This window comes from Anomaloglossus baeobatrachus, chromosome 4 (assembly GCF_048569485.1).
Source record: "Anomaloglossus baeobatrachus isolate aAnoBae1 chromosome 4, aAnoBae1.hap1, whole genome shotgun sequence".
Taxonomy (NCBI): domain Eukaryota; kingdom Metazoa; phylum Chordata; class Amphibia; order Anura; family Aromobatidae; genus Anomaloglossus; species Anomaloglossus baeobatrachus.
The window spans coordinates 361,735,665-361,762,132 of record NC_134356.1 but is presented as its reverse complement, the minus strand read 5'-3'; the positions used below and the strand labels follow the sequence as shown (position 1 = coordinate 361,762,132).

General features: G+C 45.8%; 1 protein-coding gene across 2 annotated transcripts in view; it reads left to right on the top strand.

The window, feature by feature from the left end:
- Positions 1 to 805: 805 nt before the first annotated feature.
- Positions 806 to 26,468, top strand: part of GRAMD4 (GRAM domain containing 4) — a 179,028-nt gene continuing 153,365 nt past the window's right edge. For both annotated transcript variants that reach the window (XM_075345114.1, XM_075345113.1), the window contains exon 1: positions 806 to 1,101. In XM_075345114.1, coding sequence (XP_075201229.1) covers positions 1,073 to 1,101 — 29 coding nt within the window. In that variant the 5' untranslated portion in view covers positions 806 to 1,072. The remainder of the gene's footprint in view (positions 1,102 to 26,468) is intronic.

Here is a 26,468-nt window from a genome sequence, read left to right as displayed (position 1 = left end):
AGAGACCAGCAGGCACCGTACATGTATGTGGCAGTAGAGACCAGCAGGCACTGTACATGTATGTGGCAGTAGAGACCAGCAGCCACCATACACGTATGCGGCAGTAGAGACCAGCAGGCACCGTACATGTATGTGGCAGTAGAGACCAGCAGGCACTGTACATGTATGTGGCAGTAGAGACCAGCAGGCACTGTACATGTATGTGGCAGTAGAGACCAGCAGGCACCGTACATGTATGTGGCAGTAGAGACCAGCAGGCACTGTACATGTATGGGGCAGTAGAGACCAGCAGGCACTGTACATGTATGTGGCAGTAGAGACCAGCAGGCACTGTACATGTATGGGGCAGTAGAGACCAGCAGGCACTGTACATGTATGTGACAGTAGAGACCAGCAGGCACCGTACATGTATGTGGCAGTAGAAACCAGCAGGCACTGTACATGTATGTGGCAGTAGAGACCAGCAGGCACTGTACATGTATGTGGCAGTAGAGACCAGCAGGCACTGTACATGTATGTGGCAGTAGAGACCAGCAGGCACTGTACATGTATGTGGCAGTAGAGACAAGCAGGCACTGTACATGTATGTGGCAGTAGAGACCAGCAGGCACCGTACATGTATGTGGCAGTAGAGACCAGCAGGCACCGTACATGTATGTGGCAGTAGAGACCAGCATGCAGCACACAGGTGAGCAGCAGTGTGTATGTGTTTAGGATACAGAGGGGGGGAGCGTCCATGTAGTAAAAATAGAATAATGAGGGGGCGGGGCTGTGTCTGGCGCTTTGCGTGCTCCGGTGACGTCACCACAGAACAGGCAGCCGGAGAGCGGGTCTGTGCCCGGCGCTGTCAGTAGGTGGCGGAGCCGGCGGGAGGTGACGGAACAAGAGCGGGGGATAAGGAGAGTGGAAGCGGCTCGTGTGTGCCAGGCTGGGGCCGAGGCACTGCTCATTCACCACCTTCTGTCGTGTACCTGGACTCCATGCTGCCTCTACTCCACCGTGCTACATAGAGGGGCGAAGAGGGTAGAGCGCGGTGTCGGCGGGGGCACCGGGAGCTGCTGCTGTTGCTTGGATGAAAGTTTGCTCGGATGTCGGTGCAGGGTAAGCAAGGCCCTGAGCTTGTGTCCAGCAGGGCAGGGGTTACTGGTCCCCATGTGTATGGCTGAGGACGGCAGGATCTGCTCTGCTGTCTCCGGTGTAGGGGACGTGTCTGCAGGTGCTGAATAATTTACCTGCTGCTCACTGGTAGCCTCACCCTGACCTGTGCTGCCCGGGAGCAGGGTGTGCAGTGTGTGTGTGCTCCTCTACCTGCTCTGCCACTGATGACACACTGCCCCGACACCTCACCCTGACCTGTGCTGCCCGGGAGCAGGGTGTGCAGTGTGTGTGTGCTCCTCTACCTGCTCTGCCACTGATGACACACTGCCCCGACACCTCACCCTGACCTGTGCTGCCCGGGAGCAGGGTGTGCAGTGTGTGTGTGCTCCTCTACCTGCTCTGCCACTGATGACACACTGCCCCGACACCTCACCCTGACCTGTGCTGCCCGGGAGCAGGGTGTGCAGTGTGTGTGCTCCTCTACCTGCTCTGCCACTGATGACACACTGCCCCGACACCTCACCGCCCTGACCTGTGCTGCCCGGGAGCAGGGTGTGCAGTGTGTGTGCTCCTCTACCTGCTCTGCCACTGATGACACACTGCCCCGACACCTCACCCTGACCTGTGCTGCCCGGGAGCAGGGTGTGCAGTGTGTGTGCTCCTCTACCTGCTCTGCCACTGATGACACACTGCCCCGACACCTCACCGCCCTGACCTGTGCTGCCCGGGAGCAGGGTGTGCAGTGTGTGTGCTCCTCTACCTGCTCTGCCACTGATGACACACTGCCCCGACACCTCACCCTGACCTGTGCTGCCCGGGAGCAGGGTGTGCAGTGTGTGTGCTCCTCTACCTGCTCTGCCACTGACGACACACTGCCCCGACACCTCACCGCCCTGACCTGTGCTGCCCGGGAGCAGGGTGTGCAGTGTGTGTGCTCCTCTACCTGCTCTGCCACTGATGACACACTGCCCCGACACCTCACCCTGACCTGTGCTGCCGGGGTCTGGGAGCAGGGTGTGCAGTGTGTGTGCTCCTCTACCTGCTCTGCCACTGATGACACACTGCCCCGACACCTCACCCTGACCTGTGGTGCCTGGGAGCAGGGTGTGCAGTGTGTGTGCTCCTCTACCTGCTCTGCCACTGATGACACACTGCCCCGACACCTCACCCTGACCTGTGCTGCCCGGGAGCAGGGTGTGCAGTGTGTGTGCTCCTCTACCTGCTCTGCCACTGATGACACACTGCCCCGACACCTCACCCTGACCTGTGGTGCCTGGGAGCAGGGTGTGCAGTGTGTGTGCTCCTCTACCTGCTCTGCCACTGATGACACACTGCCCCGACACCTCACCCTGACCTGTGCTGCCCGGGAGCAGGGTGTGCAGTGTGTGTGCTCCTCTACCTGCTCTGCCACTGATGACACACTGCCCCGACACCTCACCCTGACCTGTGCTGCCCGGGAGCAGGGTGTGCAGTGTGTGTGCTCCTCTACCTGCTCTGCCACTGATGACACACTGCCCCGACACCTCACCCTGACCTGTGGTGCCGGGGAGCAGGGTGTGCAGTGTGTGTGCTCCTCTACCTGCTCTGCCACTGATGACACACTGCCCCGACACCTCACCGCCCTGACCTGTGCTGCCCGGGAGCAGGGTGTGCAGTGTGTGTGCTCCTCTACCTGCTCTGCCACTGATGACACACTGCCCCGACACCTCACCCTGACCTGTGCTGCCCGGGAGCAGGGTGTGCAGTGTGTGTGCTCCTCTACCTGCTCTGCCACTGATGACACACTGCCCCGACACCTCACCGCCCTGACCTGTGCTGCCCGGGAGCAGGGTGTGCAGTGTGTGTGCTCCTCTACCTGCTCTGCCACTGATGACACACTGCCCCGACACCTCACCGCCCTGACCTGTGCTGCCCGGGAGCAGGGTGTGCAGTGTGTGTGCTCCTCTACCTGCTCTGCCACTGATGACACACTGCCCCGACACCTCACCGCCCTGACCTGTGCTGCCCGGGAGCAGGGTGTGCAGTGTGTGTGCTCCTCTACCTGCTCTGCCACTGATGACACACTGCCCCGACACCTCACCCTGACCTGTGCTGCCCGGGAGCAGGGTGTGCAGTGTGTGTGCTCCTCTACCTGCTCTGCCACTGATGACACACTGCCCCGACACCTCACCGCCCTGACCTGTGCTGCCCGGGAGCAGGGTGTGCAGTGTGTGTGCTCCTCTACCTGCTCTGCCACTGATGACACACTGCCCCGACACCTCACCGCCCTGACCTGTGCTGCCGGGGTCTGGGAGCAGGGTGTGCAGTGTGTGCGCTCCTCTACCTGCTCTGCCACTGATGACACCTCACCCTGACCTGTGCTGCCCGGGAGCAGGGTGTGCAGTGTGTGTGCTCCTCTACCTGCTCTGCCACTGATGACACACTGCCCCGACACCTCACCGCCCTGACCTGTGCTGCCCGGGAGCAGGGTGTGCAGTGTGTGTGCTCCTCTACCTGCTCTGCCACTGATGACACACTGCCCCGACACCTCACCGCCCTGACCTGTGCTGCCGGGGTCTGGGAGCAGGGTGTGCAGTGTGTGCGCTCCTCTACCTGCTCTGTCACTGATGACACACTACCCCGACACCTGATTGCACTGACCTGTGCTGTCTGGGAGCAGGGTGTGCAGTGTGTGTGTGCTCTTCCTCTGATGACACCTCACCGCCCTGACCTTATTGGGGTGCAACAGTTCATTACAGAGCTTGTGCATGCAGCCATTGATGTGAGCCCCTCATATAACTCAGTGCCCTGTGTAGCGGGTACAATGGCTCTCCAGCCTTTTCTTCGTCTCCCCCTGTGACCCGGGACCCTCATGTTTCTGAACATTATATAGTTGTATCGGAGTTTCTTATTGTCACCTGTAATGTTGGGAAACAAATGATTCCTATGGAGATTGCACCTTCTGTCTGGTGTCTTCATGCAGTTCTTTTTTTACATAGAAGAAACCCTGTGAAACGTGTAACAGTTTTTTTTATTAAATACATTTTAAACTGACAAATCCCCAAAAGCAATCAATATAACTAAGTGCACAGAAGATAGGAGGAAAGATTCCACCTTACAGCCTTATCTCCCTGCTGCGCACTACCTGGCAGTGGAGGTCAGTGCCTGCTGTCAGGTAGTGCGCAGCAGGTAGATAAGCCTGTAAGGTGGAATCTTTCCTCCTATCTTCTGTGCACTTAGTTATATTGATTGCTATTTCGGGTGTCAGTTTTAAATGTATTTAATAAAGGGTATATACAGTATCACTTTTACTGACCCTCCGTTTATGGTTACTCTGTGTACTGTCTTCATGTAGTTAGGCATAGAGGATGTTTCTGGGCCAACTGAAGCCGTGGCCTTTCCGATTGGTAGGAAATGAGTGGGTAGTGAGAGTGATACATTCTTGCTGTTTCCATGAGGCTGTAATTTCCAGTGTTGGTAAATGATAGTATTGAGCATGAAATAACCTAGATTACTATGTACCTGCGTTATCGTGCCCCAGATCAGTAGTGAGGTGTGAAGTAGAATATATTAGTTCTCAGGCTGGTTACTTGGACTTGATTTGCTAGCTTTACATGAAGGGGGAAAAACCTGTTTCTAAGCTGCAAGGGAAGATGCTGCAGTAAAAGGCAGTCCATGGAAGGTATGGATGTGCCTGGTCCACCATGGCTCCAAGTGGTGATCCCCCTGGTCTGGTGGTTGTATGAACCACTATGCTATGTAGTTGGGAATTCATGTCCTGAGACAACACCTTTTTTTTATTAAAGGGAATCTGTCATCAGGTTTTTGCTACCTCATCTGAGGGCAGCATCATGTAGGGGCAGAGATCTTGAATCCCAACGATATATTACTTAGATTACTGGGTGCAGCCTTTCTGGCACAATTTTAGATTTAGAATATAGCAGAGCTTAGAAAACTGCCCGTGCCCACATCAGGTGCTCTATGTACTTAGTCTACAGAGATGGAGCTGCTAATCACAGCAGGGGATGTGCCAGACTACTTGACTTAGTCCAGCAAAGTTGATAATCTCCTGAAGCTAGACCAAACATTGCAGGCAAACAACTGCACAGTGTGATAAGAGACACTTCACTAAAACCTGTTACCCCCTACATCATGCAGTCTTCAGATTACATAGCAAAAATCTCTTCACAGATTCCCTCTTAAGTCAATTCATGTTGCCCTATAATGGGGCGGCATGAATGAAAGCCTTGCTTCACTATTGCTGCCAGGTACATTTTTCTCTGCAACGCTTCAGCATTTCAGAGACATGCTGTGAAGTTTTGATCATGAACCATAGACCATCTTCATCCAGCACTGATGCAGTTGACTGATAGATACTGTATCTTGCAATGTATACCGATGATATAGACCTGTCTACCACCTGGAGCAGTGCTTGGCAAAGCCAGAATGGTCTCATCTCTCCCTATGAATCTTCTAACTACGCTTTGTCTGATGTCGCAGTATTCATGGTGCTGGTGGCATGAGTAAATAGACAGGTTCCCTTTTATGCCCCCTTCACACATCCGTGAAAATCACGCACGTTTTTCACGTACGTGTCAAAGGTGCGTATTGTCCTCCGTGTGCCGTGTTTATGGCACACGTGTGTTCTCCATGTGTTATCCATAATAACACTCCAGGAGTGCTACAAGTGCGAAACGTGCGTCGGAGAGGGTGTGGGACACTTACTTGCACTTCTGTGATACCCCGTAGGTATATGTTTTGATAGCTGCTTTTGGTCATCAGCTGGTTGGAATGATTGCTTTTTTATAAACACACTCATGTTACTATATATATTTATTTAGCATATTGTTCCATTATTATATACACCATGTATACGAGGTGACACTAATTATGTAAAATTGTGTTGTGTTCCCAACATAATAACAATTTGTGATATATTTCTTAACCCCTTTTAGGGGGTCTGCCTTCCTGAAACATCATGTTTCTCTTTTAAAAATTCTTACTTAATAAAAGTTAATTTTTATCGACTAGATTTTTATTGTTGGTGATTTATCATTGATTGTTTGTATCCTCCCAGTACATAAAAGTTTTTTTTTTTTTTTGGTGTTGACAGAATAATTGTATGTTAAATGAATAGAGAGGAAACCCTTGTTATTGAAATTACGTCACAGTGGAAAAGGTGGAGAGGGGGCAAAGGTCGTAACCGCTCTTTGGCTGTTCGCCTGTCGGTCTCAGACACGTTTGCGGCGACGAGCTCCTAATGACATTGAAGGGCCCTTCTCTACCTATGAAATTAATAAACTGTGACTAACCTGTTTTCACTCCATCTAGACTGGCCGTGTTTTCATTTCGGGACTGTCGGGAGGAAGGGAAGGCACCGTTTCAGACCCGCGGGTCTCCACAGTCTTGACTGAGTGTGGGATTCCCCTCATTGACACATTTATCCTTCACTCATATTCTGTGGACATAGCATTAATATTGAAGACAAGAATAGCCCTTTAAAGAGAACCTGTAGGCTCATTTGGGCAGTATGAATTAGTGAGCCATTGATTTAAGCTGTGTAATTGATGTGTTAACCGTGGCCATTATAGATGCAGTATATATCGGCGTTGTGAGGCAGGAGTCTATTCATGAGATGTTGCTAGCCTGCATTAATTGCCTGTTTTAGGAGAACCTGCAGCTTATGAATAAGGATTCTTACAGCGCTGGTTTTATTACACTGTAAGGATAAGGTTATGGCCATATGGTGATGTGTCGGGCAAGACTGAAATTGTGACATTGCATCTAAAAGTTTCCTACAGTGTTGTATTGTGACCTCTTACGACTACTGCACACTCACAAATGTTTCCTTGTGTGTTGGATTTTCTGTCACAGTACACTAGGTATAATCAGTTCATTTGTTATAGACTTCAAGAGGGTGGCCACTATTTTAACGCTGATGGCCTATCCTTAGGATAGGTCATTCATGCCTGATCAGCCGGGGTCTGACACCCGGTACCACTGCTGATCAGCTGTTCTCTGTCGGTGGCAGCAGCAGGGGGCCCGGAAAGGTTCTGTTCAGTAACTGATCCGTCAACTGATAGTGGCCATGGTTGGCTACTGCACAGCCACCTCCTATTAATGTGCACATTACGCAGTAACCTGCCACCATCAGAAAACAGAGCAGCCACTTGCTGGCACTGAGACTAGCTGATCGGGTGAGGGTCGGTGCCGGGTGTCGCACCCCGGCTGGTCAGACGTTGATAGATATTAGACATTGAAGGAGAGGCCATCAACGTTAAGGTAGCGGCCAAGCTCTTTTTCAGTGAAAGTCATGTTTACCATCCCCGGCAAAGTCACCGTTCCAACATCTTGTGGCAGGCCAATTATGCAGATGTTTATGTTGCACAGCTTTTCTGAGCATTTTATGTGACACATGTATGTCACTTGTAGTGCTAGCCTAAGTGTCACAAAATAACCTCATATTTGCGGGTGTAAAGATGGTAATGAGATTAACAAAATGACCCTTTATCTTTGGAACCATGTGATGGGTAAACAAACGAAAAAACTGCAAACTTGAGAGTAACCGAAATATAATAAGAGAAAAAACTGTCCACTTTTGACCTATGATAAGTCCTCTATAATATCACCCGCAGTATTTTTTGGTAGCGAGCACATTTAGCTTTGTGCATTTAGAGCCATAAAATAATCCTGGTCACCAGTCCTATTTTATAGCCACCATGGCTGCTAGGCTTTGTCCAGACCTGTTTTTGTTCTTCAAGGGGTGATTCATCAGTGTCTTTGACATAAAACAACTGGAAACGTCTCACTTTTTTGCAATGCGGATTGGGGAAAAAATGTTGACTTTTGAGGCCAATCTGCTCAAATGGGCAGCACTATGAAAGACTTGGGGTGGGGTGTGGCTACCCCTGGTCGTCAAATTCATTAGTAGTGTAAGCGTTTCTTATGCCAGAAACGTTACTCCAGTCTGAGTGGAGTAACATTTCTAGCGAGGCACAGCCCACTGAAAAGATGCGCCTAATTCATTAACTGACGTGTCTCCTAATGAATTCGGTGTACAACCCTTCTTAAAACTGGTGTACGAAAGGCCAGGTTTAATTAATTGGGGCCTTCGTATTTTAATATCCAAATACTGGTGCCTGGGTAATGAGGACTTTCAGGATTATGTAGCAAATTCAATTGATCAAATCTGGACTGTTCTATTGATATCTTTTTAAAATAGATTTTAGGGCACTAGTTAGTGACACAGATTAGTATAAATGTTTCGCCACGGGCTACCAACCAAATATTTGGCACATGACTTTATCAAGAAGAAAAGGAGAAATTCCAGCAACTCCAGGAGAAAGTAGATTTTCTTTAAAAGCAGATTCTTTATTGATAATAAAAATATTCCATCCAAGCAAGACAAAAAATAGAAAGGCAAGACAGAGGAGCTATTTCCTACGCGTTTCAACCTAAATAGGTCTTAATCATGGAATGCCTTGCACTTGGTACTATTTTGGTACGCCAGTACCCGACGCGTGTCGCTAAAGCAGCTTAATCAGGGGCAAGGAGTGTCATCGCTGATCTTGATGACACCCCTTGCCCCTGATGAAGCTGCTTTAGCGACACGCGCCGGGCCAGGTCTTCCCCCTCTATTATGAGCTATTTGCCACAATAGGGACTGTATTTATATAGGATGGTGGATTTAGATTCTTTTAACCACTGACCTGGGTTATTTTCTTACCCCTAGCTAGCAATTGGTCATCTTTTAGCTATTTGCTCAGGATGGTTCTGTAGGTACTGGCGTACCAAAATAGTTTGATTATTAGGTCACTCTATTTATACTTGACCATTAGAATTCAGAGGTAGAATTGTTATTTGATATGTATTGAGTTGTTTCACTCTTAGATATAAGGCTATGTGCGCACATTGCGCTTTGTAGCGCAGCGTAACTGCATGCGTCCTGCGTCCCCTGCACAGTCTATGGAGATTGTGCAGGGGCCGTGCGCACGTGGCGTTTTAGAGCGCAGCGCTTCGGCTTCGGCCTAAGCGCTGCGTTCTAAGAAGTGACATGTCACTTCTTCCGTGCGCTTTGCCGGCAGCCCCTGCTCTGTCTATGGCAGGAGCTGCAGGCAGAGCGCATGGAATCGTCTTTTTTTTTTTTTTTTCACTACGGACATTTCTGCAGCGATTTAAAGAGCACATGTGCTCTTCAGATCGCTGCAGAAATTTCTGCAGTGACTGTACGCAACGTGCGCACATAGCCTTATACAGGTCTCACCTTTGTGAATTTTTATGGCCAACTATTTATACCTTTAGGAAGACAAACTGGGTATTATATACGGTCTTTGGTGTCTATTTTACATTTGTGTGCACTTTATCACATTTTGTCATTGTTTTTAATATGCTATGCACAAATAAAATAATCTTTTAACTCTTTGTGTATATCCTTGGAGTGAGAGCCTTTTATGGTCAAGCGTCTTGTTCTCCTTTTTTCAATTATGTGCTTTGCTTGACTTGTGCACCCCCTATATCTTCATTAAAGTTGCTGGCTGTGCATTCTTGTTTCTTCTGTCCGGTAATTTCTTTGTCTTCCTGACTGAGGATTCTGAATTCTTGTGTTGCGTTGTCTTTCCCATATACTGTTACCTCCTGAACACTGCCAGCTCTGAGACAGGCTCCTGAATGGAGCACAGCCAGTTTTGCCAGAGATGCTGAACAAGGTTATAATAGTGTTATGTAGAGGGCATGGATATATTTATTCCATGATGGAGTAATTACTAGACTTGGGATTATGTTTCCCTTACTATTAGGAGTCACTGGCTGACAGTATTTCTGCAGGCTAGGAAAATGCAAAGTAATAGACCAGATCTGTTCCTTCTGATCATAGTTATACACTAGATTCTTGGTGATTTTATAATCGTTTTAGCTGTCCTGTCAGCGGGTCTCTTCCTTTCTTTTTTATATTCATAGTAGATGTAGGGAGAGACTGCTTGTTATCAAGTACAGTATAACTTGGCACTTGATATAGCCACAGAGCTTTCCTAAACAAGTGCCATTAAAGGGAACATGTCAGGTTCCTTATGGTCTGCAAGCTATCTGTATGACTAAATTCCCTGTCTAACCAGGCCTGTATAATGTTATTCGTCTAATTCAATGTTTTTAAAAAATAATTTAGACGCTCCACTTTTCCTATGCTAATTAGGGCTTTGACTAGTCAATGGGGCGTTATTTCCCCAGAAAAGTCGGCCTAATTCCATGTTATCTCTACCCTGTGGGCGTGATAACGTGATTTCCAAGAGCTGGCGTCATTCTGGAAAATCCTGCGCATGCCAGCAACTTATTTGAGCAGCGTAACTGCCTATGAAGCTGGGTATAAGCATCCTGGCTTCAGAGAGGTGCACTGCACGTGATTGAAAAATCAGCTTCTACACTTCCTGGTAGTAAAAATGGATATACTGGCCAAATACAGATGAAAATTGGAACACAAAAACACTGATGAAACTTGCACAGTTTTTTTTTTCCTCTCCCCATGAAAGAACCTTGAATCGAAAGAGAGCGTCCACCCACAAGGATAGGAAACATGCAGCTTTAAAAGGCAGAGCCTCGCTATATACTTCAGTGGTTTCCTGTTCTTGAGGTAGACCTACAGTTCCCTGGAGCTGCTGGGGGGTGAAGAAGTTTTATCTTGGGGTGGCTGCTTCCATCATCAACAAGCTGTGAAGCCAGGCTGCAGAGGACGGTCAGACATGGCAAAGTAGGTCCACCAAGTGATGGCAAACATCATCTCCAGCAGTAGGTGCACTGCGTAGTATGGCGCAGTGACTCCCTGGAGGCATAAGTGTGCATGCTGGGGGGAGCGTGGCCTAGTATAGCGCAGTGTCTCCCCCGGATATCCATGGCGTAATTCCACAGGGAGAAGCACAGCCTGGTGTTACATGGCACGGAGCTCCCCGTGGATCTTTGTAAAAGACCCAGGCATGAAGTGCGGAGCTTACTTCCTGCTCTCTCTGACATAAATTTCACATGTGAAGGGGGGGGGGTGGTTGAGCCTGCCCAAAAATAAGCTCCCTCCTAAGTCAGTGTAAAAACAACTCGCAACAGCAGGAATCTCCCTACTGGAGGAACATTCCAGGATGGATGATGGCAACCAGGATGTAGAGCCTATTGAGGACACGTCGCTACTGGCTTTGGTACTTTTTTACTTCAGGATTGGGAGAGTACAGGAAAATCAAAATGACTAACCTTGACTTAAATGTATTATCAGAAAGTGCAGGCTGAATGAAACAAAGCATAAATAATGTGTGCATTATGCAAGTGCAACTATCAGCTATGTATAGAGAAAACTCCAGCTGAAGAATCCCCGTTCCTTATGGAAAGCATAAAGTCCTTAATCAGGATTGAAATGAGAAAAAAATTCATTAAAAGGGAAAAGTCCCCAGCATTTCATCACGAAGAAAGACGTCACCTTAAACCCTAGCTCAGAAGATGAGGTGAAAGACAGAGAGCTAGGAGGGTTCTATTTAATGAATCATTCATGATCCATCATCATCTTGCAGAAGTTCGTCATGCTCTCTCACTGAAGATAGGCTGGTGAAGGCAGGTAAGGCAACAATGAGAATAGAGGACGTAAAAGAGCCAAAGTCTGTGTTTGGGGTATTGGAAGTTCGTAAGCACAAATGCTTCCCTGTCCATAAGAACATAGCCTCTCTTTAAAAAATGAGTGGAAAATGACAGATATAAATTTATCCCAAGGGAAATTAAAATGAAATATCCCTTTTGAAGCAGAAGTCTGGGACAATGTACCAAAAATACATTTTGTATTTTAAGTGTCCTATAAGGCTGCGCTCCCTTTTAACACTGGTTTCTTAAAAGAGCCATTAGACAGGAAAGTGATTCCCAAGCTTTTTTCTGAAAGCTTTCCAAAGTCGGCAGCCATCAAGCTCAATATAGCGGCCACATGCTCAATAGGGTCTCTTAGCGTGTGGATCAACCAACTTGTCTGCCAGATTAAGAACAAATGTGCAAGAGACCAACTACTAGCAAGTCTCACAACCATTCTGAAGGTAGCAGACTTATTGTGGAGCCTAAGGCTATGTGTGCACTTTGCACTGCACCTAAAAGGTGCGCTTCAGAGCGCAGCTGAAAAGCTCCGTTCTGAAGCGCATGGTGCCGGCGAGAACGTGCGCTCTGCCTGCAGCTCCTGCCATAGACAGAGCAGGGGCTGCCGGCAAAGCGCACGGAAAAAGTGACATGTCACTTCTTAGAACGCAGCGATTCGGGCAGCAGCCGAATCGCTGCGTTCTAATATGCCGCAGGGGACGCATGCAGTTACGCTGCGCTACAAAGCGCAGCGGAACTGCATGAATTACGCACACGTGCGCACATAGCCTAACTCGCTGCACCTATGTGCTTTTTCTTAAAATCAGCCAGGAGGACTCTTTTTAGCTAACATAGTAGACTGGAGACTGTCATTCTAAATCTATAATTGTGGCATCCCTTGCAAAAGCACATTTCTCTTTAGGCTCCTTTACACACTGAGACTTTCTAGCGATCCCAACCTGGCCGGGATCGCTACAAAGTCTCTGGTGAGTCGCTGGAGGGCTGTCAAACAGGCAAACTTGGAAAACGACGCAACAGCGATACGGACCTGCAGAACGACCTAGCTAGTCATTGGGGACGTTGTAAAGCAGCTTTTTGAAAGGGAAGTCGCTTACGAAGTCGCAGTAAAGGCCCCTTTACACACTGAGACTTTCTAGCGATCATGATGCACAGCGGGAAACAAAGGACCAAAGAATGGTCCTGAGAGATGTGTCGTTATCAGCAACCTCACAGCAGGGGCCAGGTCGCTGATGTGTTTCACACACTGCAATGTCGCTGGGGAGGTCGCTATTACGTCACAAAACCGGTGACGTTACAGCGATGTCGTTTGCGATGTTGCAGTGTGTAAAGGGGCCTTTTGCCTCAGCCTTAGAAGAGATTTTGGATAAAGCATCGGACTCAAAGGGTTCCCACTAGCAAACATTCCGAAGTTCAAAACACCATTTCATCATCCATTTTGGAAGTACAGAAAATCACTTCTCCAGTAATAGAGGAAAGAACTTTATATTAGAGTCTGAATCTTAGACACCATAAGGGAAGGGTTAAAGCTAGAATTTTGCACAAAACCCCCAGAAAGTTTTGATTGTCACAAAAAAATCAGTCCTTGAAGTTAGGTCTAAAAGCCTGAGAATGAGAATTTATTTAAAAAAAACAAAAAAGATAAAACATCTGTTACCCCAGTTCCAGAGGGGAGACAGATCAAGGGGATTTTACAGCCTCCTTTTCCTAAGGTGAAAACTGTATGTGTCCTTCAGAACAGATTTAATAAATCTAGAAAAGCTAAATCCATTTTTAAAAAACAAAACACTGCAAAATGGAGACTATCGGGTCAGTGGTAAGTCTTCTAGGATGCTTTATGGCTATTGTAGACCTCCGGTAACGTATTACCATGTGCAAATATTCCAAAGCCGCTAAAAATATCTTAGAATGGCTGTAAACGCTCAGGGAAGCTTAACCCACTTTTTCCTTCGGTCTCTCAATGGCCCCAAGGGTATTTACAAAACTGGTGGCAGAAATGTCAGTTCATAACAAGGAAAATCCTGGAAGACCTGAGGAAAATCAAAGGAAACCTGGACAGGAAAGTTCCTATTTCGAAAAAAAAAAAAAAACTTGGTAATTCTTAACGTGTTGGTTTAGAGAGGGAAAACCTCTCTAAACAGGTTCTACGGGAAATCTTGAAACCCACCCCACAGATACAAGCCCTTTTTAGTTGGAGGGCTCACGCAGAAGGCAGAATTCTCCAAAGTCGATGGCTTCCAGAAAGAGACATCATCAAACATGAAGGTGCTAGTTCTATTAGAAGCTCTGCTCAGGCTAAGAGGCCACCATGTAAACAAAAATACTGTCAACAGAACAGCAGTAGCATATGTTAACAGACAAGGCGGCACAAGGTCCAAAAGCTTCATGACAGAATCAAGGCACTTCATTGCTGTAGCCAAAAGAAATCTCCGGTCCCTCTCAGCAGCTTGGTTAAAAGGGAAAGCTAATTTGGAAGAAGACTGATCTGTCACCAGATAAGCCAGGGTGAGTGATCCCTAAGCTGGTTAATATGCCGGAAAACTCTCTGGTGGGGAAGCCATCAATAGACCTTTTTGTAAACAAAAGTGCAGGAGTTCTTCTCCCTAGACCCAAGGGAATTCCTCTATGGGATGGATGCGCTCCTCTAAAAGCGGCCCAGGAATCTAGTCTATGCCTTCCCCATCATTGCATAAATTCTGACAGTGCTTAGGAAAATTTGGACAAATCAGTTGGAGGTAATAATTACAGCTTCCTTATGGCTCAAAAGGACTTGGTATACGTGGCTGTGCCTAATGGTGGTACATCTGTGGGTTCTTCCAGAAATGTCTCTACCCTTTTTTTTTTTTTTTCCCCCCTCTTCAAAGCTCGATGCATTCAAAAGCAACCTGGTTCCCTTATCAAAGATTTTAGAATCCCTGCAGAAGGAGGTTGAGAGGGATCTTAAAGTAAAGTGCAACTTGCGGCCCTGGGAGCCCTCTAACTGCAGGATAGCAGATCACCCCTGGTAATAAGATTCATTACAGTACTATGTCGGTCAAACATAATTCCTCAGGTATGTACTCCACCTTGGGACCTCAATTTAATCCTGCCAGCCCTGATGAGGACCCTTTTTGAACTATTGCTAGAATGCCCAATTGGTGTACTAACCTTTTTTTTTTTTTTTTTTTTGTTTAAAACGGCCCTCTTGGTAATTCTTAATTGAGCCTGGAGGATTGGGGAGTTGCAGACTTTTCGGTAAGCCAACCTTTCTCAAGCTTCCTCCCAGTTAGAGTAGTTTTTGAGACTAGACCGGTCTTCCCTCTTTAAGGTGTCCTCATCCTTTCTCGGGACCCAAGAAATAGTATTACCTGCTTTCTGCAGCAACCCAAAGAATGAAAATGAAAGAGTTCTACACTCTAGTTGTCAGGAGATGTCTTCTGCATAGTCAGCGAATAGTTTCAGGAAATCTACCTCCCTATTAATTCTCTTCCAAGATCCCCGTAGAGGCCAGCCAGCAACCAAAGGAACCCTAGCCAGATGGGTCAATACAGAAATTTGATCTGGTCCATTTGGAAAATTTTAAAAGTACACTCCACCAGGGCTGTATCTACATCTTGGGCAGAAAGGGCAAATACTCTCTCAAGCAGATTTATAGGGCAGCTGCTTGACCTTCCCCCATCCACAATTTTATGGCAGTATAGGTTGGACTTGGATTCTACTGACCTTGCTTTTGGGATGAAAGTTCTGCAAATGGTGGTCTTTTCCTAAAAAATTCCCCTGTAGTATTTCTCTGGTGCTGTCACGTGGGAGGGAAAAATTATTACTTGCTGGTAATTGTGTTCTCTAAAACTCAAGACAGCACCTTTCCTTACTCACTCTCTCCTTCTTCTATGACGGTATGTTCTAAGTTTTGACTCACTTGGTGCCTCAAGGTAAAAAAACGCTATGTCAGTCTTTCATTACCACTAATTATCATTTTTCTACATTTTCTACATTGCAAAAATATCCTAGCCATCTGAATCGGGCCTAATGTGATCTCCAGCATGCTGAAATATGAATTATGCTGCAGTAATGGCTACTGGATGTTGGTACTACTTCTATGTGGTCACCGCTAGGATTCTGGTTTTTTTTTTTTTTTGGTTTCCCCCCCCCCCCCCACCTTTTCTACATGCCTATCCCACTGCCTCCTCTATCCAAACAATTAACAGTACACATTTAGAAAAAAAAAATAAAATAGATATATCTCTATCTCTATCTCTATCTCTATCTCTATCTCTATCTCTATCTCTATCTCTATCTCTATCTATCGGGGTGGGGGTCCCCCAGGACCACAAAGACGCAGTGACCCAAATAGTCCAATCCAAACAGCTTTATTGTCCTCGCTGTACATGTAAATTCACCCGGAACACAGCCGGGTTATGCACCGTCCATACGGGTCCCCGTCACACAGGCAACCCCTTGCTGTAGTAGACGGTCTTACGATGCCCCGTTCTGCTTTTCCAGGAGGGTCCACAGACTTATAATCGCTCCACGCAGGCCTAGAGCTTTTGCAGGCTTCCTGCTCTGCAGCTTACAGAACAGACTCTATTACAAGTTCATAGTGGAAGTTTAACCACTTTCCTCACTCTCTGGCACCTGGTAGCAGACACCTCTAGCTGAGGTTCCTTCTCGGCCCGAGGGCCCTCTGCAGACCACTGGGTCTGTGTCTCCTCCAGGAGAGGTTCGGCCCTACAGCCCTGGTCTGGCTGCACTCACCTCAGTCTCGACTCAGACTTAATATCGGAGTCCTGTGCTCATCCTCCACACAGGTTGCTCCATGCAGAGCTCTCGGCTCTGCTCTCACTCTCTAGAACACACACTGCCAGTCTCCTAAATCAAGCTGGCCACACCCACAGGTGGAGGTCTGTGATTCTCAGCCCTGCACAGCACCCTGGGATTATTAAAGGGAACCTGACCCTTATATGCAGCAAGGAGCCTTTGTGGACTACATGTCACATAGCAACCTCTTCCGTTTAGATATCGCAGGTACCTTCTCCACTGTGACATATAGCGACAATTTACCACATTGGTGGTCGCTACTAATATATATATATATATATATATATATATATATATATCTCATGTCTCCATTTCTGTTCCATGTTTGGCTTATCTACTAGCTCCATGTTCCTGTATTGTCGTTTGGTATTATAAAATAAGTGTTGGCAATTGTACAAAGTGTTATTTTATCAGTATATAATTTTTCACATTACTGTCTATATGAAGGAAAACAAAAAAACTCAACCTGTAGCTTCCATAATGTACAGTTTTTTTCTGTCCTTCTATGCACTATGATGAGATGACCTATAATGACCGGCCAAAAGAAACTTGTCTTCTCATTGTTAACTGTTCGTCAGTAGTTCCTCTTCTGCAATGAGACCAGTAGCTCTGTGACAGTGTGGAGACACAAGCAGGGCACAATAAACTCATTCGTTAAAGCACAGGAGCAAAGTTGCTGATTACCGCGAGTGACCTGCGAATATTACATTATGAGGTAGTTCATCTTTTTTTGTCTATTTCTCTGCTGTCATATTTAGACTTCTCTCTCCTGAGACATTAATTCAGATTTTGCTATGTAAATGATACTTGTCGTGCCTTAAAAAAGCCAGATTATGTCTAGTGCACTCACTGCGGAAGAGAGCCAGTGACTGACATCTCCAGAGGTGCTGCTTGTACGTCCTTTTCAGGTAATTGAGCAACCATTGCCTATAAGATGGACAACCCCCTTTAAATATGACGACCATCTAAGGGTATGTGCGCACGTTGCTTTTTACCTGCTTTTTACCTGCTTTTTTGCTGCTTTTTCTTCTGCGCTGTTTAATGCCAAAATGGATGTGTTCTTCTATTCAAGCAAAGTCTATGGGAATTTGGGTTTCTTGTTCACACTATGTTGTTCAAAATGCTGCCTTTTTGTGGCAGAACTTTGGTCAAAAACTCAGCTTTTCAAAGAAGCAACATGTCAATTGTTTTTGCCATTTGGGTTTTGCACTGCAAAGCTGAGTTTTTGACCAAAGTTCTGCCACAAAAAGGCAGCATTTTGAACAACATAGTGTGAACAAGAAACCCAAATTCCCATAGACTTTGCTTGAATAGAAGAACACATCCATTTTGGCATTAAACAGCGCAGAAGAAAAAGCAGCAAAAAAGCAGGTAAAAAGCAGGTAAAAAGCAACGTGCGCACATACCCTAAAATTCAGCTTGTATCCCACAGCTTTTAAGCTGAACGTAATCTACTGTTCCAAACTATCAGCCGCTGCAGTCTTGAAAGAAGCTTACTGTGGTCTGCTTTAATTGGATTACTTTCAGGAAGTCCCGAAAAATGTCTGCTCCTATGATCAGTGCCTTACTTTACCTTTTATACTTCCAGTTCTGAAACCCACTAGAATCAATTACTGCGATTTGTAAATGCCATTAGCTGCTCTTTATATAACCTTCACTTGTATGAGCTTTGTGAGGTTTAGTGGTACTTTAACAAAGGGTTTATACTATGCTCTGACCTGTATTAGCATTAACCTTTTTATAATCTGATCTTTGCTACATTTCCACTTATTAGTGCTAAAGACCTTATGCAAATAGCCCATACTATTCTTTTATGGTGTTTTGAACTCCAGTCTTAATGCCGCCAAATTTGTTCTTTAATGAATTTGGCCAATCTATCAATTGTTGTCCACTGTCGCCAGAGAGGCATGCGGGCTTCGGATGGCGTACACTTGTCATAATTTATGGCACAATTGTGGTGTAAATTACCATGAGTTTCCATGAATTCTTTGGCATGCTATACTCTCCTATGCACCGCTGACTTAATAAATTTGTAGAACTGGACAGAACTTGTGTTTTATGTATGACCCCCCCAGCTCAAAAAAACCCCCCAAAAACATAAAATTGATCCGAATGTGATTTTTATTCATAAAGCATAACATTGCTAAATCAGTTTGAAGGTTTGTTTCCACGATTAGAAGTGGGCAGCATAGTAGCTTAGTGGTTAGCACTGCAGTCTTGCTGCGCTGGGTTCAAATCCCACTAAGGACAACATCTGCAAGGAGTTTATATGTTTTCCCCATGTTTGCGTGAGTTTCTGCTCGGTTCCTACCACATTCCAAAGACACACTGGTAGGGAATTTAGATTGTGAGCCTCTATCACGACAGTAATGTCTTTAACCCCTTAACGATCGATGACGTACTGGGTACGTCATCGATTGTGTGCAGTTAATCCCCGCCCCCTGCCGTGGGCAGCCTGCGGCGATCCGCGCACATATCAGTTGTTTTCAACAGCTGACGTGTGCCTGCTAGTCTCGGGTGGAATCGCTTCCACCCGCGACTATTAACCCCTTACATCTCGCTGCCAAAATCTGGCAGCGAGATGTATATGTGCGCCGCCATTATGCTGACTTACCCCACCCCCATCGGAAGTCATGTGACATGATCACGTGACTTCCGGTGGTTGCCATGGTAGCACAGGGTCATGTGATGACACCTGCAGCTAACATGAGTCACTTCCTCTCAATGCTGGAATACAGCCGGCATTGAAAGTAAAGCAGCATATCTGCAGATCTCAGCTCTGTAGCTGTGATTTGGAGATATGGCTGAGCGATCAGATTGCTGATCACTATAGCCCCCTCAAGGGGACTAGTAAAATAAAAAAAGTTTAAGTTTTTTTAAAAGATTTAAAAAAAAAAAAACTAAGTTCAAATAAAAAACATAAAAATATACACATCTGGTATCGCCGCTTTCAGAAATGCCCGATCTATCAAAATATAAAATCAATTAATCTAATTGGTAAATGGCGTAGCAGCAAAAAAATTCCAAACGCCAAAATTACGTTTTTTGGTGACTGCAAATTGTGCGCAAAATGCAATAACAGGTGATCAAAATGTAGCATCTGCGCAAAAATTGTACAGGTAAAAACGTCAGCTCGAGACGCAAAAAGTAAGCTGTCACTGAGCCTTAGAGCAAGAAAAATGAACGCTACAGGTTTCGGAAAATTGCACAAAACATGCGCCACTTTTTTTGGACAAGCTACAAGTAAACCTATACATGTTTGGTGTCTACAAACTCGCACCGACCTCAGGCATCACAATGACACATCAGTTTTACCATATAGTGAACACTGTGAATAAAATATCCCAAAACCTACTGTGCGATCACTTTTTTTTTTTTTTTTTTTTTTTTTTTTTTTTTTTTTTTACAATTTTTCCGCACTTGGAATTTTTTTGCCGTTTCCCTTTCCCAGTACACTATATGGTAAAACGTATGCTTCTATTTAAAACTACAACTGGTCTTGCAAAAAACAAGCGCTTATATGGCAAGATTGATGGAAAAATTAAAAAGTTACGGCTCTCGGAAGAAAAAGAGGGAACTTCTCCTCCCGGAAAAATGCAAAATGCCCGGGGGCTGAAGGGGTTAAAGCTCTATATAAGTTATTAATACCCTCCTACAGGCAATTTGACATTTCAGCCATTTGCTGCTTGTATATTCAGTAGCGGTGAAGGATGTCGTCTAGCTCAAGTAGGTTTTCCAAGTCTAGAATATGTGACTCTCAAGCAAAGTTAATTTTAACCCTTTCACAACATTTGATTTGATCTATATTGATCGCGACATTTAGAAGGCTGGGAGAGGGAGTTCTCTCCTGTCCGATCAGCGCCCCTCCGATGTCATTGTCATGGCTCATAGGTGCCATGACAACCTGAGGTTGTCATGATGACCTGCGGGTCAGCTAGCTATGGCAAGCTAGTGGAATAAAGCACCCTTCATCTACTACTTACTCCTACTGGATTTCTTATCTACCTACAGCAGCGCAGATAGACCCACGCCTCTCCCAGTTCCTATATATGTACTGCCTAGGCTAAAGGTCCAGTCACACTAAGCAACTTACCAGCGATCCCAACAACGATAGGGATCGCTGGTAAGTTGCTAGGAGGTTGCTGGTGAGCTGTCACACTGCGACGCTCCAGCGATCCCACCAGCAACCTGACCTGGCAGGGATCGCTGGAGCGTGGCTACACGAGTTGCTGGTGAGCTCACCAGCAACCAGTGACCAGCCCCCAGTCTCCTAGTTACAGCACACATCAGGTTAATTAACCCGATGTGTGCTGCAGCTACATGTGCACAGAGCAGGAGCCGGCAGCACAGGCAGTGAGAGCGGCGGAGGCTGGTAACGAAGGTAAATATCGGGTAACCAAGGACAGGGCTTCTTGGTTACCCGATGTTTACATTAGTTACCAGCCTCAGCAGAAGCTGGCTCCCTGCTCACTGCACATTAGTTGTTGTTGTCTCGCTGTCACACACAGCGATCTGTGCTTCACAGCAGGACAGCAACAACTAAAAAATGGCCCAGGACATTCAGCAACAACCAACGACCTCACAGCAGGGGCCAGGTTGTTGCTGGATGTCACACACAGCAACATCGCTAGCAACGTCACAAAAGTTGTTCGTTACCAGCGATGTTGCTAGCGATGTTGCTTAGTGTGACGGGGCCTTTAGTGTGGCACACACAGATACACAATGCAAAAGTTGAGCCATCATTTGTATCTAGTTTCAGGTGTGATTTTCCCCCCCCCCCCCCCCCCCTATAAAAAATTATATTTATATTACTTTCCTATGGTAGTGCTAATTTTGAAAATATATTTACATTGTCTGCTTATTCCAACAAGATGAATCTTTTATTAATGCTCTGAGAAACCATACCTTACAAAAGTCACTATAAAATCCTAAATACAAAGGGCACGGGGATCCGTGCATGGTCAACATAAACGGCGTTAAAGACCGCAGATTACATAAAAAAAAAAAAAATCACCTTTGGAGTGATTTCATAGCACAGCCATATTAGTACAAATATCAGTGCTAATAAATATAATAGATATTAAATAATAATAATAATACCCATCATAAAGTGCGAGTGCTGTAGGTAACAAAGATTGTATCTGTCATCAGAAAATTTAATCTTAATCAAATTCCATATCCACAGGCTGGATAACCTGATATCAACCTGCTCCCCTATGCCGCACCCCAACTTGCATTTCTCAACCACATTTTTAAGGAGTGAATCCTGATTATTATAAAAATATAAATAATTATTTGGATTCTTTCACAGTTAAATATACCTATGTTAAAAAAATTACAGAGCTCTCCATTCTTTTGTAGGTGGGAAAACTTGCCAAATCAGCAATGTATGAAATGCGTACTTTCCCCACTTTTTTTTTTCTTTCTACCTTCAGATTTTCCACATTTAATGTAATTCTATGAGCACAAAACTTGTCAAATGTCGCTCACCAATATGCCATGTGGATTTCCAAAAAGTAGGCAGGAGATTTTTCAATCCCATCTATCTTGCTGGAATTGTGTCATATGGGTGGTGGAGTGCTCCGGCAGTCGTGGCAGATGCTGCCTTCAGGCCGCAGCGCAGCCCTGAGTCACTTCTGTGCACCACCTCTCCAACACAGGGGAAGGGTTGCTGAGACTTGTGGTGCGGGGCACTCCATTTATGGCCGGAGTCCAGGACTGTTTCTTGTTTCTTCTGGGCCACTTCCCAGCTGCCGCCTGCAGCAGGCCCCAGTGTCCCCAAACACCACACAGATACAGGTTTTCTTTAAAACCAACGAATGCTCTTTACTGTTAACATCTCTCCAGTGGTGGGCACATCGCCTTTTAGTTACTGTTAATTAACAGTTAATACCGTCCATTGGACATACGCTCCGGCTTTCCTCCTCGGTCGTTGCCATTAGCGACCAGAGCCCTCTTAACTTGTACATTTTGTCGGCCGATCTCATCCCTGGTACTCTGGCTCCCGTTGGGATCTCTAAGCTCCACATCCTCCCCTTCAGCCTCATTGCTCACTTCCGGTCAAGTCAGATCCCACTCTTCTCTCAAGAGCCCACTGACTTTCTGCTGACTGAGGGGGTTCGATATGCACCAGGGAATGGCCACCATCCGGACCCCACTACTTGTCCAGCACCCAGATTCGACCCATAAGGTCACGCCAAATTTGAGTTGTTGGGGTTTTTCTTCTACTGCGTCTCTAAGGCCTGCGACACACATCCGTGTCTCGGGTATGTGTGCCTTTTTTTTTTCACGTACTGGAGGTCCTATGTATTGTTATTGTTTTGGACACACGTAAGTATTCATGAACGGATCATGTGTCCGTTCCATACTTGCGTTGTGTTCGTTTTTTAAAAACGCTGACATGTCCGTGTTGCTCCGGCACCACGGGTGTCACACGGCCCGCACCCGTACCACATGGATGTAGTGTGGATGCGGGCCCGTGTGACACGCGCCGGAGAAAGACGCGTGTCAGTGTAAAAATAACACATACTCACCTCCACCATACCTGCAGTCTCTGCCGCGGCTGTCCCCTGTATCCGTCCCCCAGTGAAGTTGAACAACTTTTCTTCTTCACTGGGGGCTGGAAGCAGCGTTAACGGGGCATGGCTTTGGCTGGACGCTGTCATTCAGCACCACAGACCGCACCGGATGATGCAGGTAAGGCGGGGCTTCCATTCTCCGTGTGTTATTACGTATAACACATGAAGAACACGTATGTGCCACAAAAACCACACACTGGGACAAAACCACCCCTTTAACACGTACGTGATAAAAACGTTAAATTTTGTCACGGAAGTGTGGCAGAGGCCTATCAGATGCAGTGTACTCCTACTCCTCAGGGACTTTCCTCACCAACTGACTTCCTAACCGCTCTTTTTCAAACTAAGCCCCTCCCCTTCACTAGCTCCCGCCAGCCTGGGAACACCAGGGAAGCAGCTTACAGACTGTGGCCACCTAGTGGCCGCTTATCAATAATACATACTATACCAGAACAACGTACAGTATATTGCCGGTTTTCAGGTCTGGGGTGGGCTGAGCCCTGCACCCCCCCTTTACACTTGTAAGATGCTGCGTTTTTGTTTGCACAGCGAAAATATTCGCCGTCAAACTCTTTGTGATAACTTAGCTTTTTAATTAAAAATTAAGTTAATAAGAGAGAAAACTCTGAAAAAAGTTGGGGTTACAAACAAATACTGCCTGTGGCGAGAGGTGTTACATTTTTTTCTCTCTCAATAGAAATGATATATAAAAATGTAAAGTGCAGATTGACAAAGCCAGTCAAGCAGAAGCAAGAAGAGGAAGGAAGGTAGTGATTAAATATCTCCTCATCTTCAAGAAACCCCGCATAAAAAGGGATTTATAAAACCTAATTAAAACTGGTTAAAGAAGTGATCCAAGAACATGAACGTTCGCTATAGTGATAGATGACTCAGAAGATGTCAGATGTGTTTGTGGCTGCTCTGATTGACATCCTTGATTCTCCCATCCACGCTGTCAGATTTCAATGCTATGGTTTGCTGATAGATACATCTCTGTGGAAGCCTTTCAGCAGACTGCAATATTATTTATATAAAAACAGGTCTTGATAAATTATTAGTGCTTTGCTCGTCAATGCATTACACGTTGCAGGTAAAGTAGCTCTTTATAGCTTTTTGATAGAGGAGTAAATACTTCATTATGCCTACATTAGACCCTCCATTATGTGCTTCTCCCACAAATTTCCCCCCTCCTACAAAGTGCAGCCTGTTGCTCATTTCATTTGGTAACATCCCACAACAGTGACAGGAGCCCAGTGGATCCCATTCTAATGGATCCCATCTTAGTCTGTATAGTGCCTTTGTCTGTAATTTGGCAGATCAGTTCTCTGCAGGAATTCCATGTTACGGTTTAGAACAGAAAAGCTGAATTCCTATTTTAGATGTGAAATCCGCCTCGCATTTGATTGTACAGTTTACACAACAGATAAAATATCGCAACATAAAGGACTATGGTATTTCAGTTTTTCTTTTTGCAGCTGTTGATATAACCAGTATCTAATATTGACAGATTTGTAAACTTTTTGCTTGTTTTTGGTTTTTTTTTTTTTTTTTTGCTTTTTAGTCACTTTTTAGGTTCTGGTCTGACTATTATCAAGTTTACTTACATCATCCCACAAACCTGAAGCTTAAGGCTATGTGCCCACACTGCGGATTTGCCGCGGATTTCCCGAAAATCTGCAGCAGCGGCACTTCCAAGCCATTTCAATGGCATTTTGGAAATGCTGCGTCCATGCTGCGGATTTTTCCGCTGCGGATTTGCCGCAGATTTTGATCCGGAAAAATCTGCAGCATGTCAATTGTTTGGTGCAGATTTGGTGCGGATTTTTGGTTTTGAATGGGGGAAAAAAAAAATCCCGGAAAGTCGCGGATTTTCAGGCAGAAAAATCCGCAGGTACATTCTACCGTGGACACATAGCCTAAGGGTCATTTACACTGCAGAACACTCATTCAACAGTTTTATGCAGCATAAGATCATCATTCTCTGCGATACATCGACTTGTGTAAACAGCACTCGTGCTACCGCACTAGGGCGGTTTATGTGCACTCGGCGATCTAGTGTAGATCGCTGGTTTCCAGCACAATGACTGCAGTACTTACAAGTTCTTCTATATAGAGTCAATGCTGGGTTGAGCAGACTAGCTTCAGTCCCTGAAATCTGATTTGTTTCATGCCGCTGGTCCAAACTGTCCAATCAGAAATGCATTGCCCCCAGGAGGCAACGGAGTGATGTACTACCGATGAGTGATAAGAATAACATTTTTACACTCAAATGCTAGAGATGTCCTTTAGGCTATGTGCGCACGTTGCGTATTTGCATGCAGTTGCGCTGTGATCTGCACCGCAGCATAACTGCATGCGTCCTGCGTCCCCAGCATAATCTATGAAGATTGTGCAGGAGACGTGCGCACGTGGCGTCTTAGAGTGCAGCGATTCGGCTGCTGCCCGAAGCGCGCGTTCTAAGTGACATGTCACTTATTCCATGCGCCCGCTCTGTCTATGGCAGAGGCTGCACTCAGAGCGCATGGAATCGGCTTTTTTTTCCTTCATTACGGACTCTTTCTGCAGTGATTTGAAGCGCACGTGTGCTCTTCAAATCGCTTCAGAAATTTCTGCAGGACAGAACGCTACGTACGCACATAGCCTTAGGGTTTTACTCGGATAGCATTAAAGGGAGCCTGTCACCAGGATTTTCCTGCGGCCACCACCAGTGAGCCCTTTTATATACAGCATTCTAGAATATTTTATATAAGAGCCCAGGCCGCTCTGTAGAATGTAAAAAATACCTTCATAATACTCACCATTTCGATGGGTGTCGCTGTCCTTCTTCCCAACCTCATGTGCATGACTCTTTCTACATCATCCATATAGAGGCCGCCATTGCACTCCTGCACATGCACACGTTGATCTGCCTTGCTCAGGGCAGAGCAAAGTACTGTAATGTGCAGGTGCGAGGAAAGGTGAAAGACTGAAAGCACAGGCGCACTACAGTCCCTGATATACCCTTTTAATTAACTGGTCAATGAAAAGCTGACTGTCTTGATACAGGGTAATTTTAACACGTTTCAGAAAATCTCCAACAGGATAGTACTTTCTTTTAATTTTTTTTTTTTTTATTTTTTCTTCCCCAGCCTCCTCCCCTCTTCTTCAGTTAGTTCCAGCCCTCCTAATCAGTTAACCTAAGGCTGTGTTCAGACAACGATATAAAAAATTGTCCAATTTTCAAACTGAAGATTTTTTTTCCTCACATGACAAATTTTATTCTATTTTTTTTTTTTTTATATATGCAAATGTTTTAAATGTCGAAGACAAAATATGGCCTCCAATTTTGAGAACTTTAGTGTATATGTGGTAGGGGTTTATTTGTTTGTTCTGTTGTATATGTGGTAGGTTTTTGTTTGCTGTTTTTTTTTTATT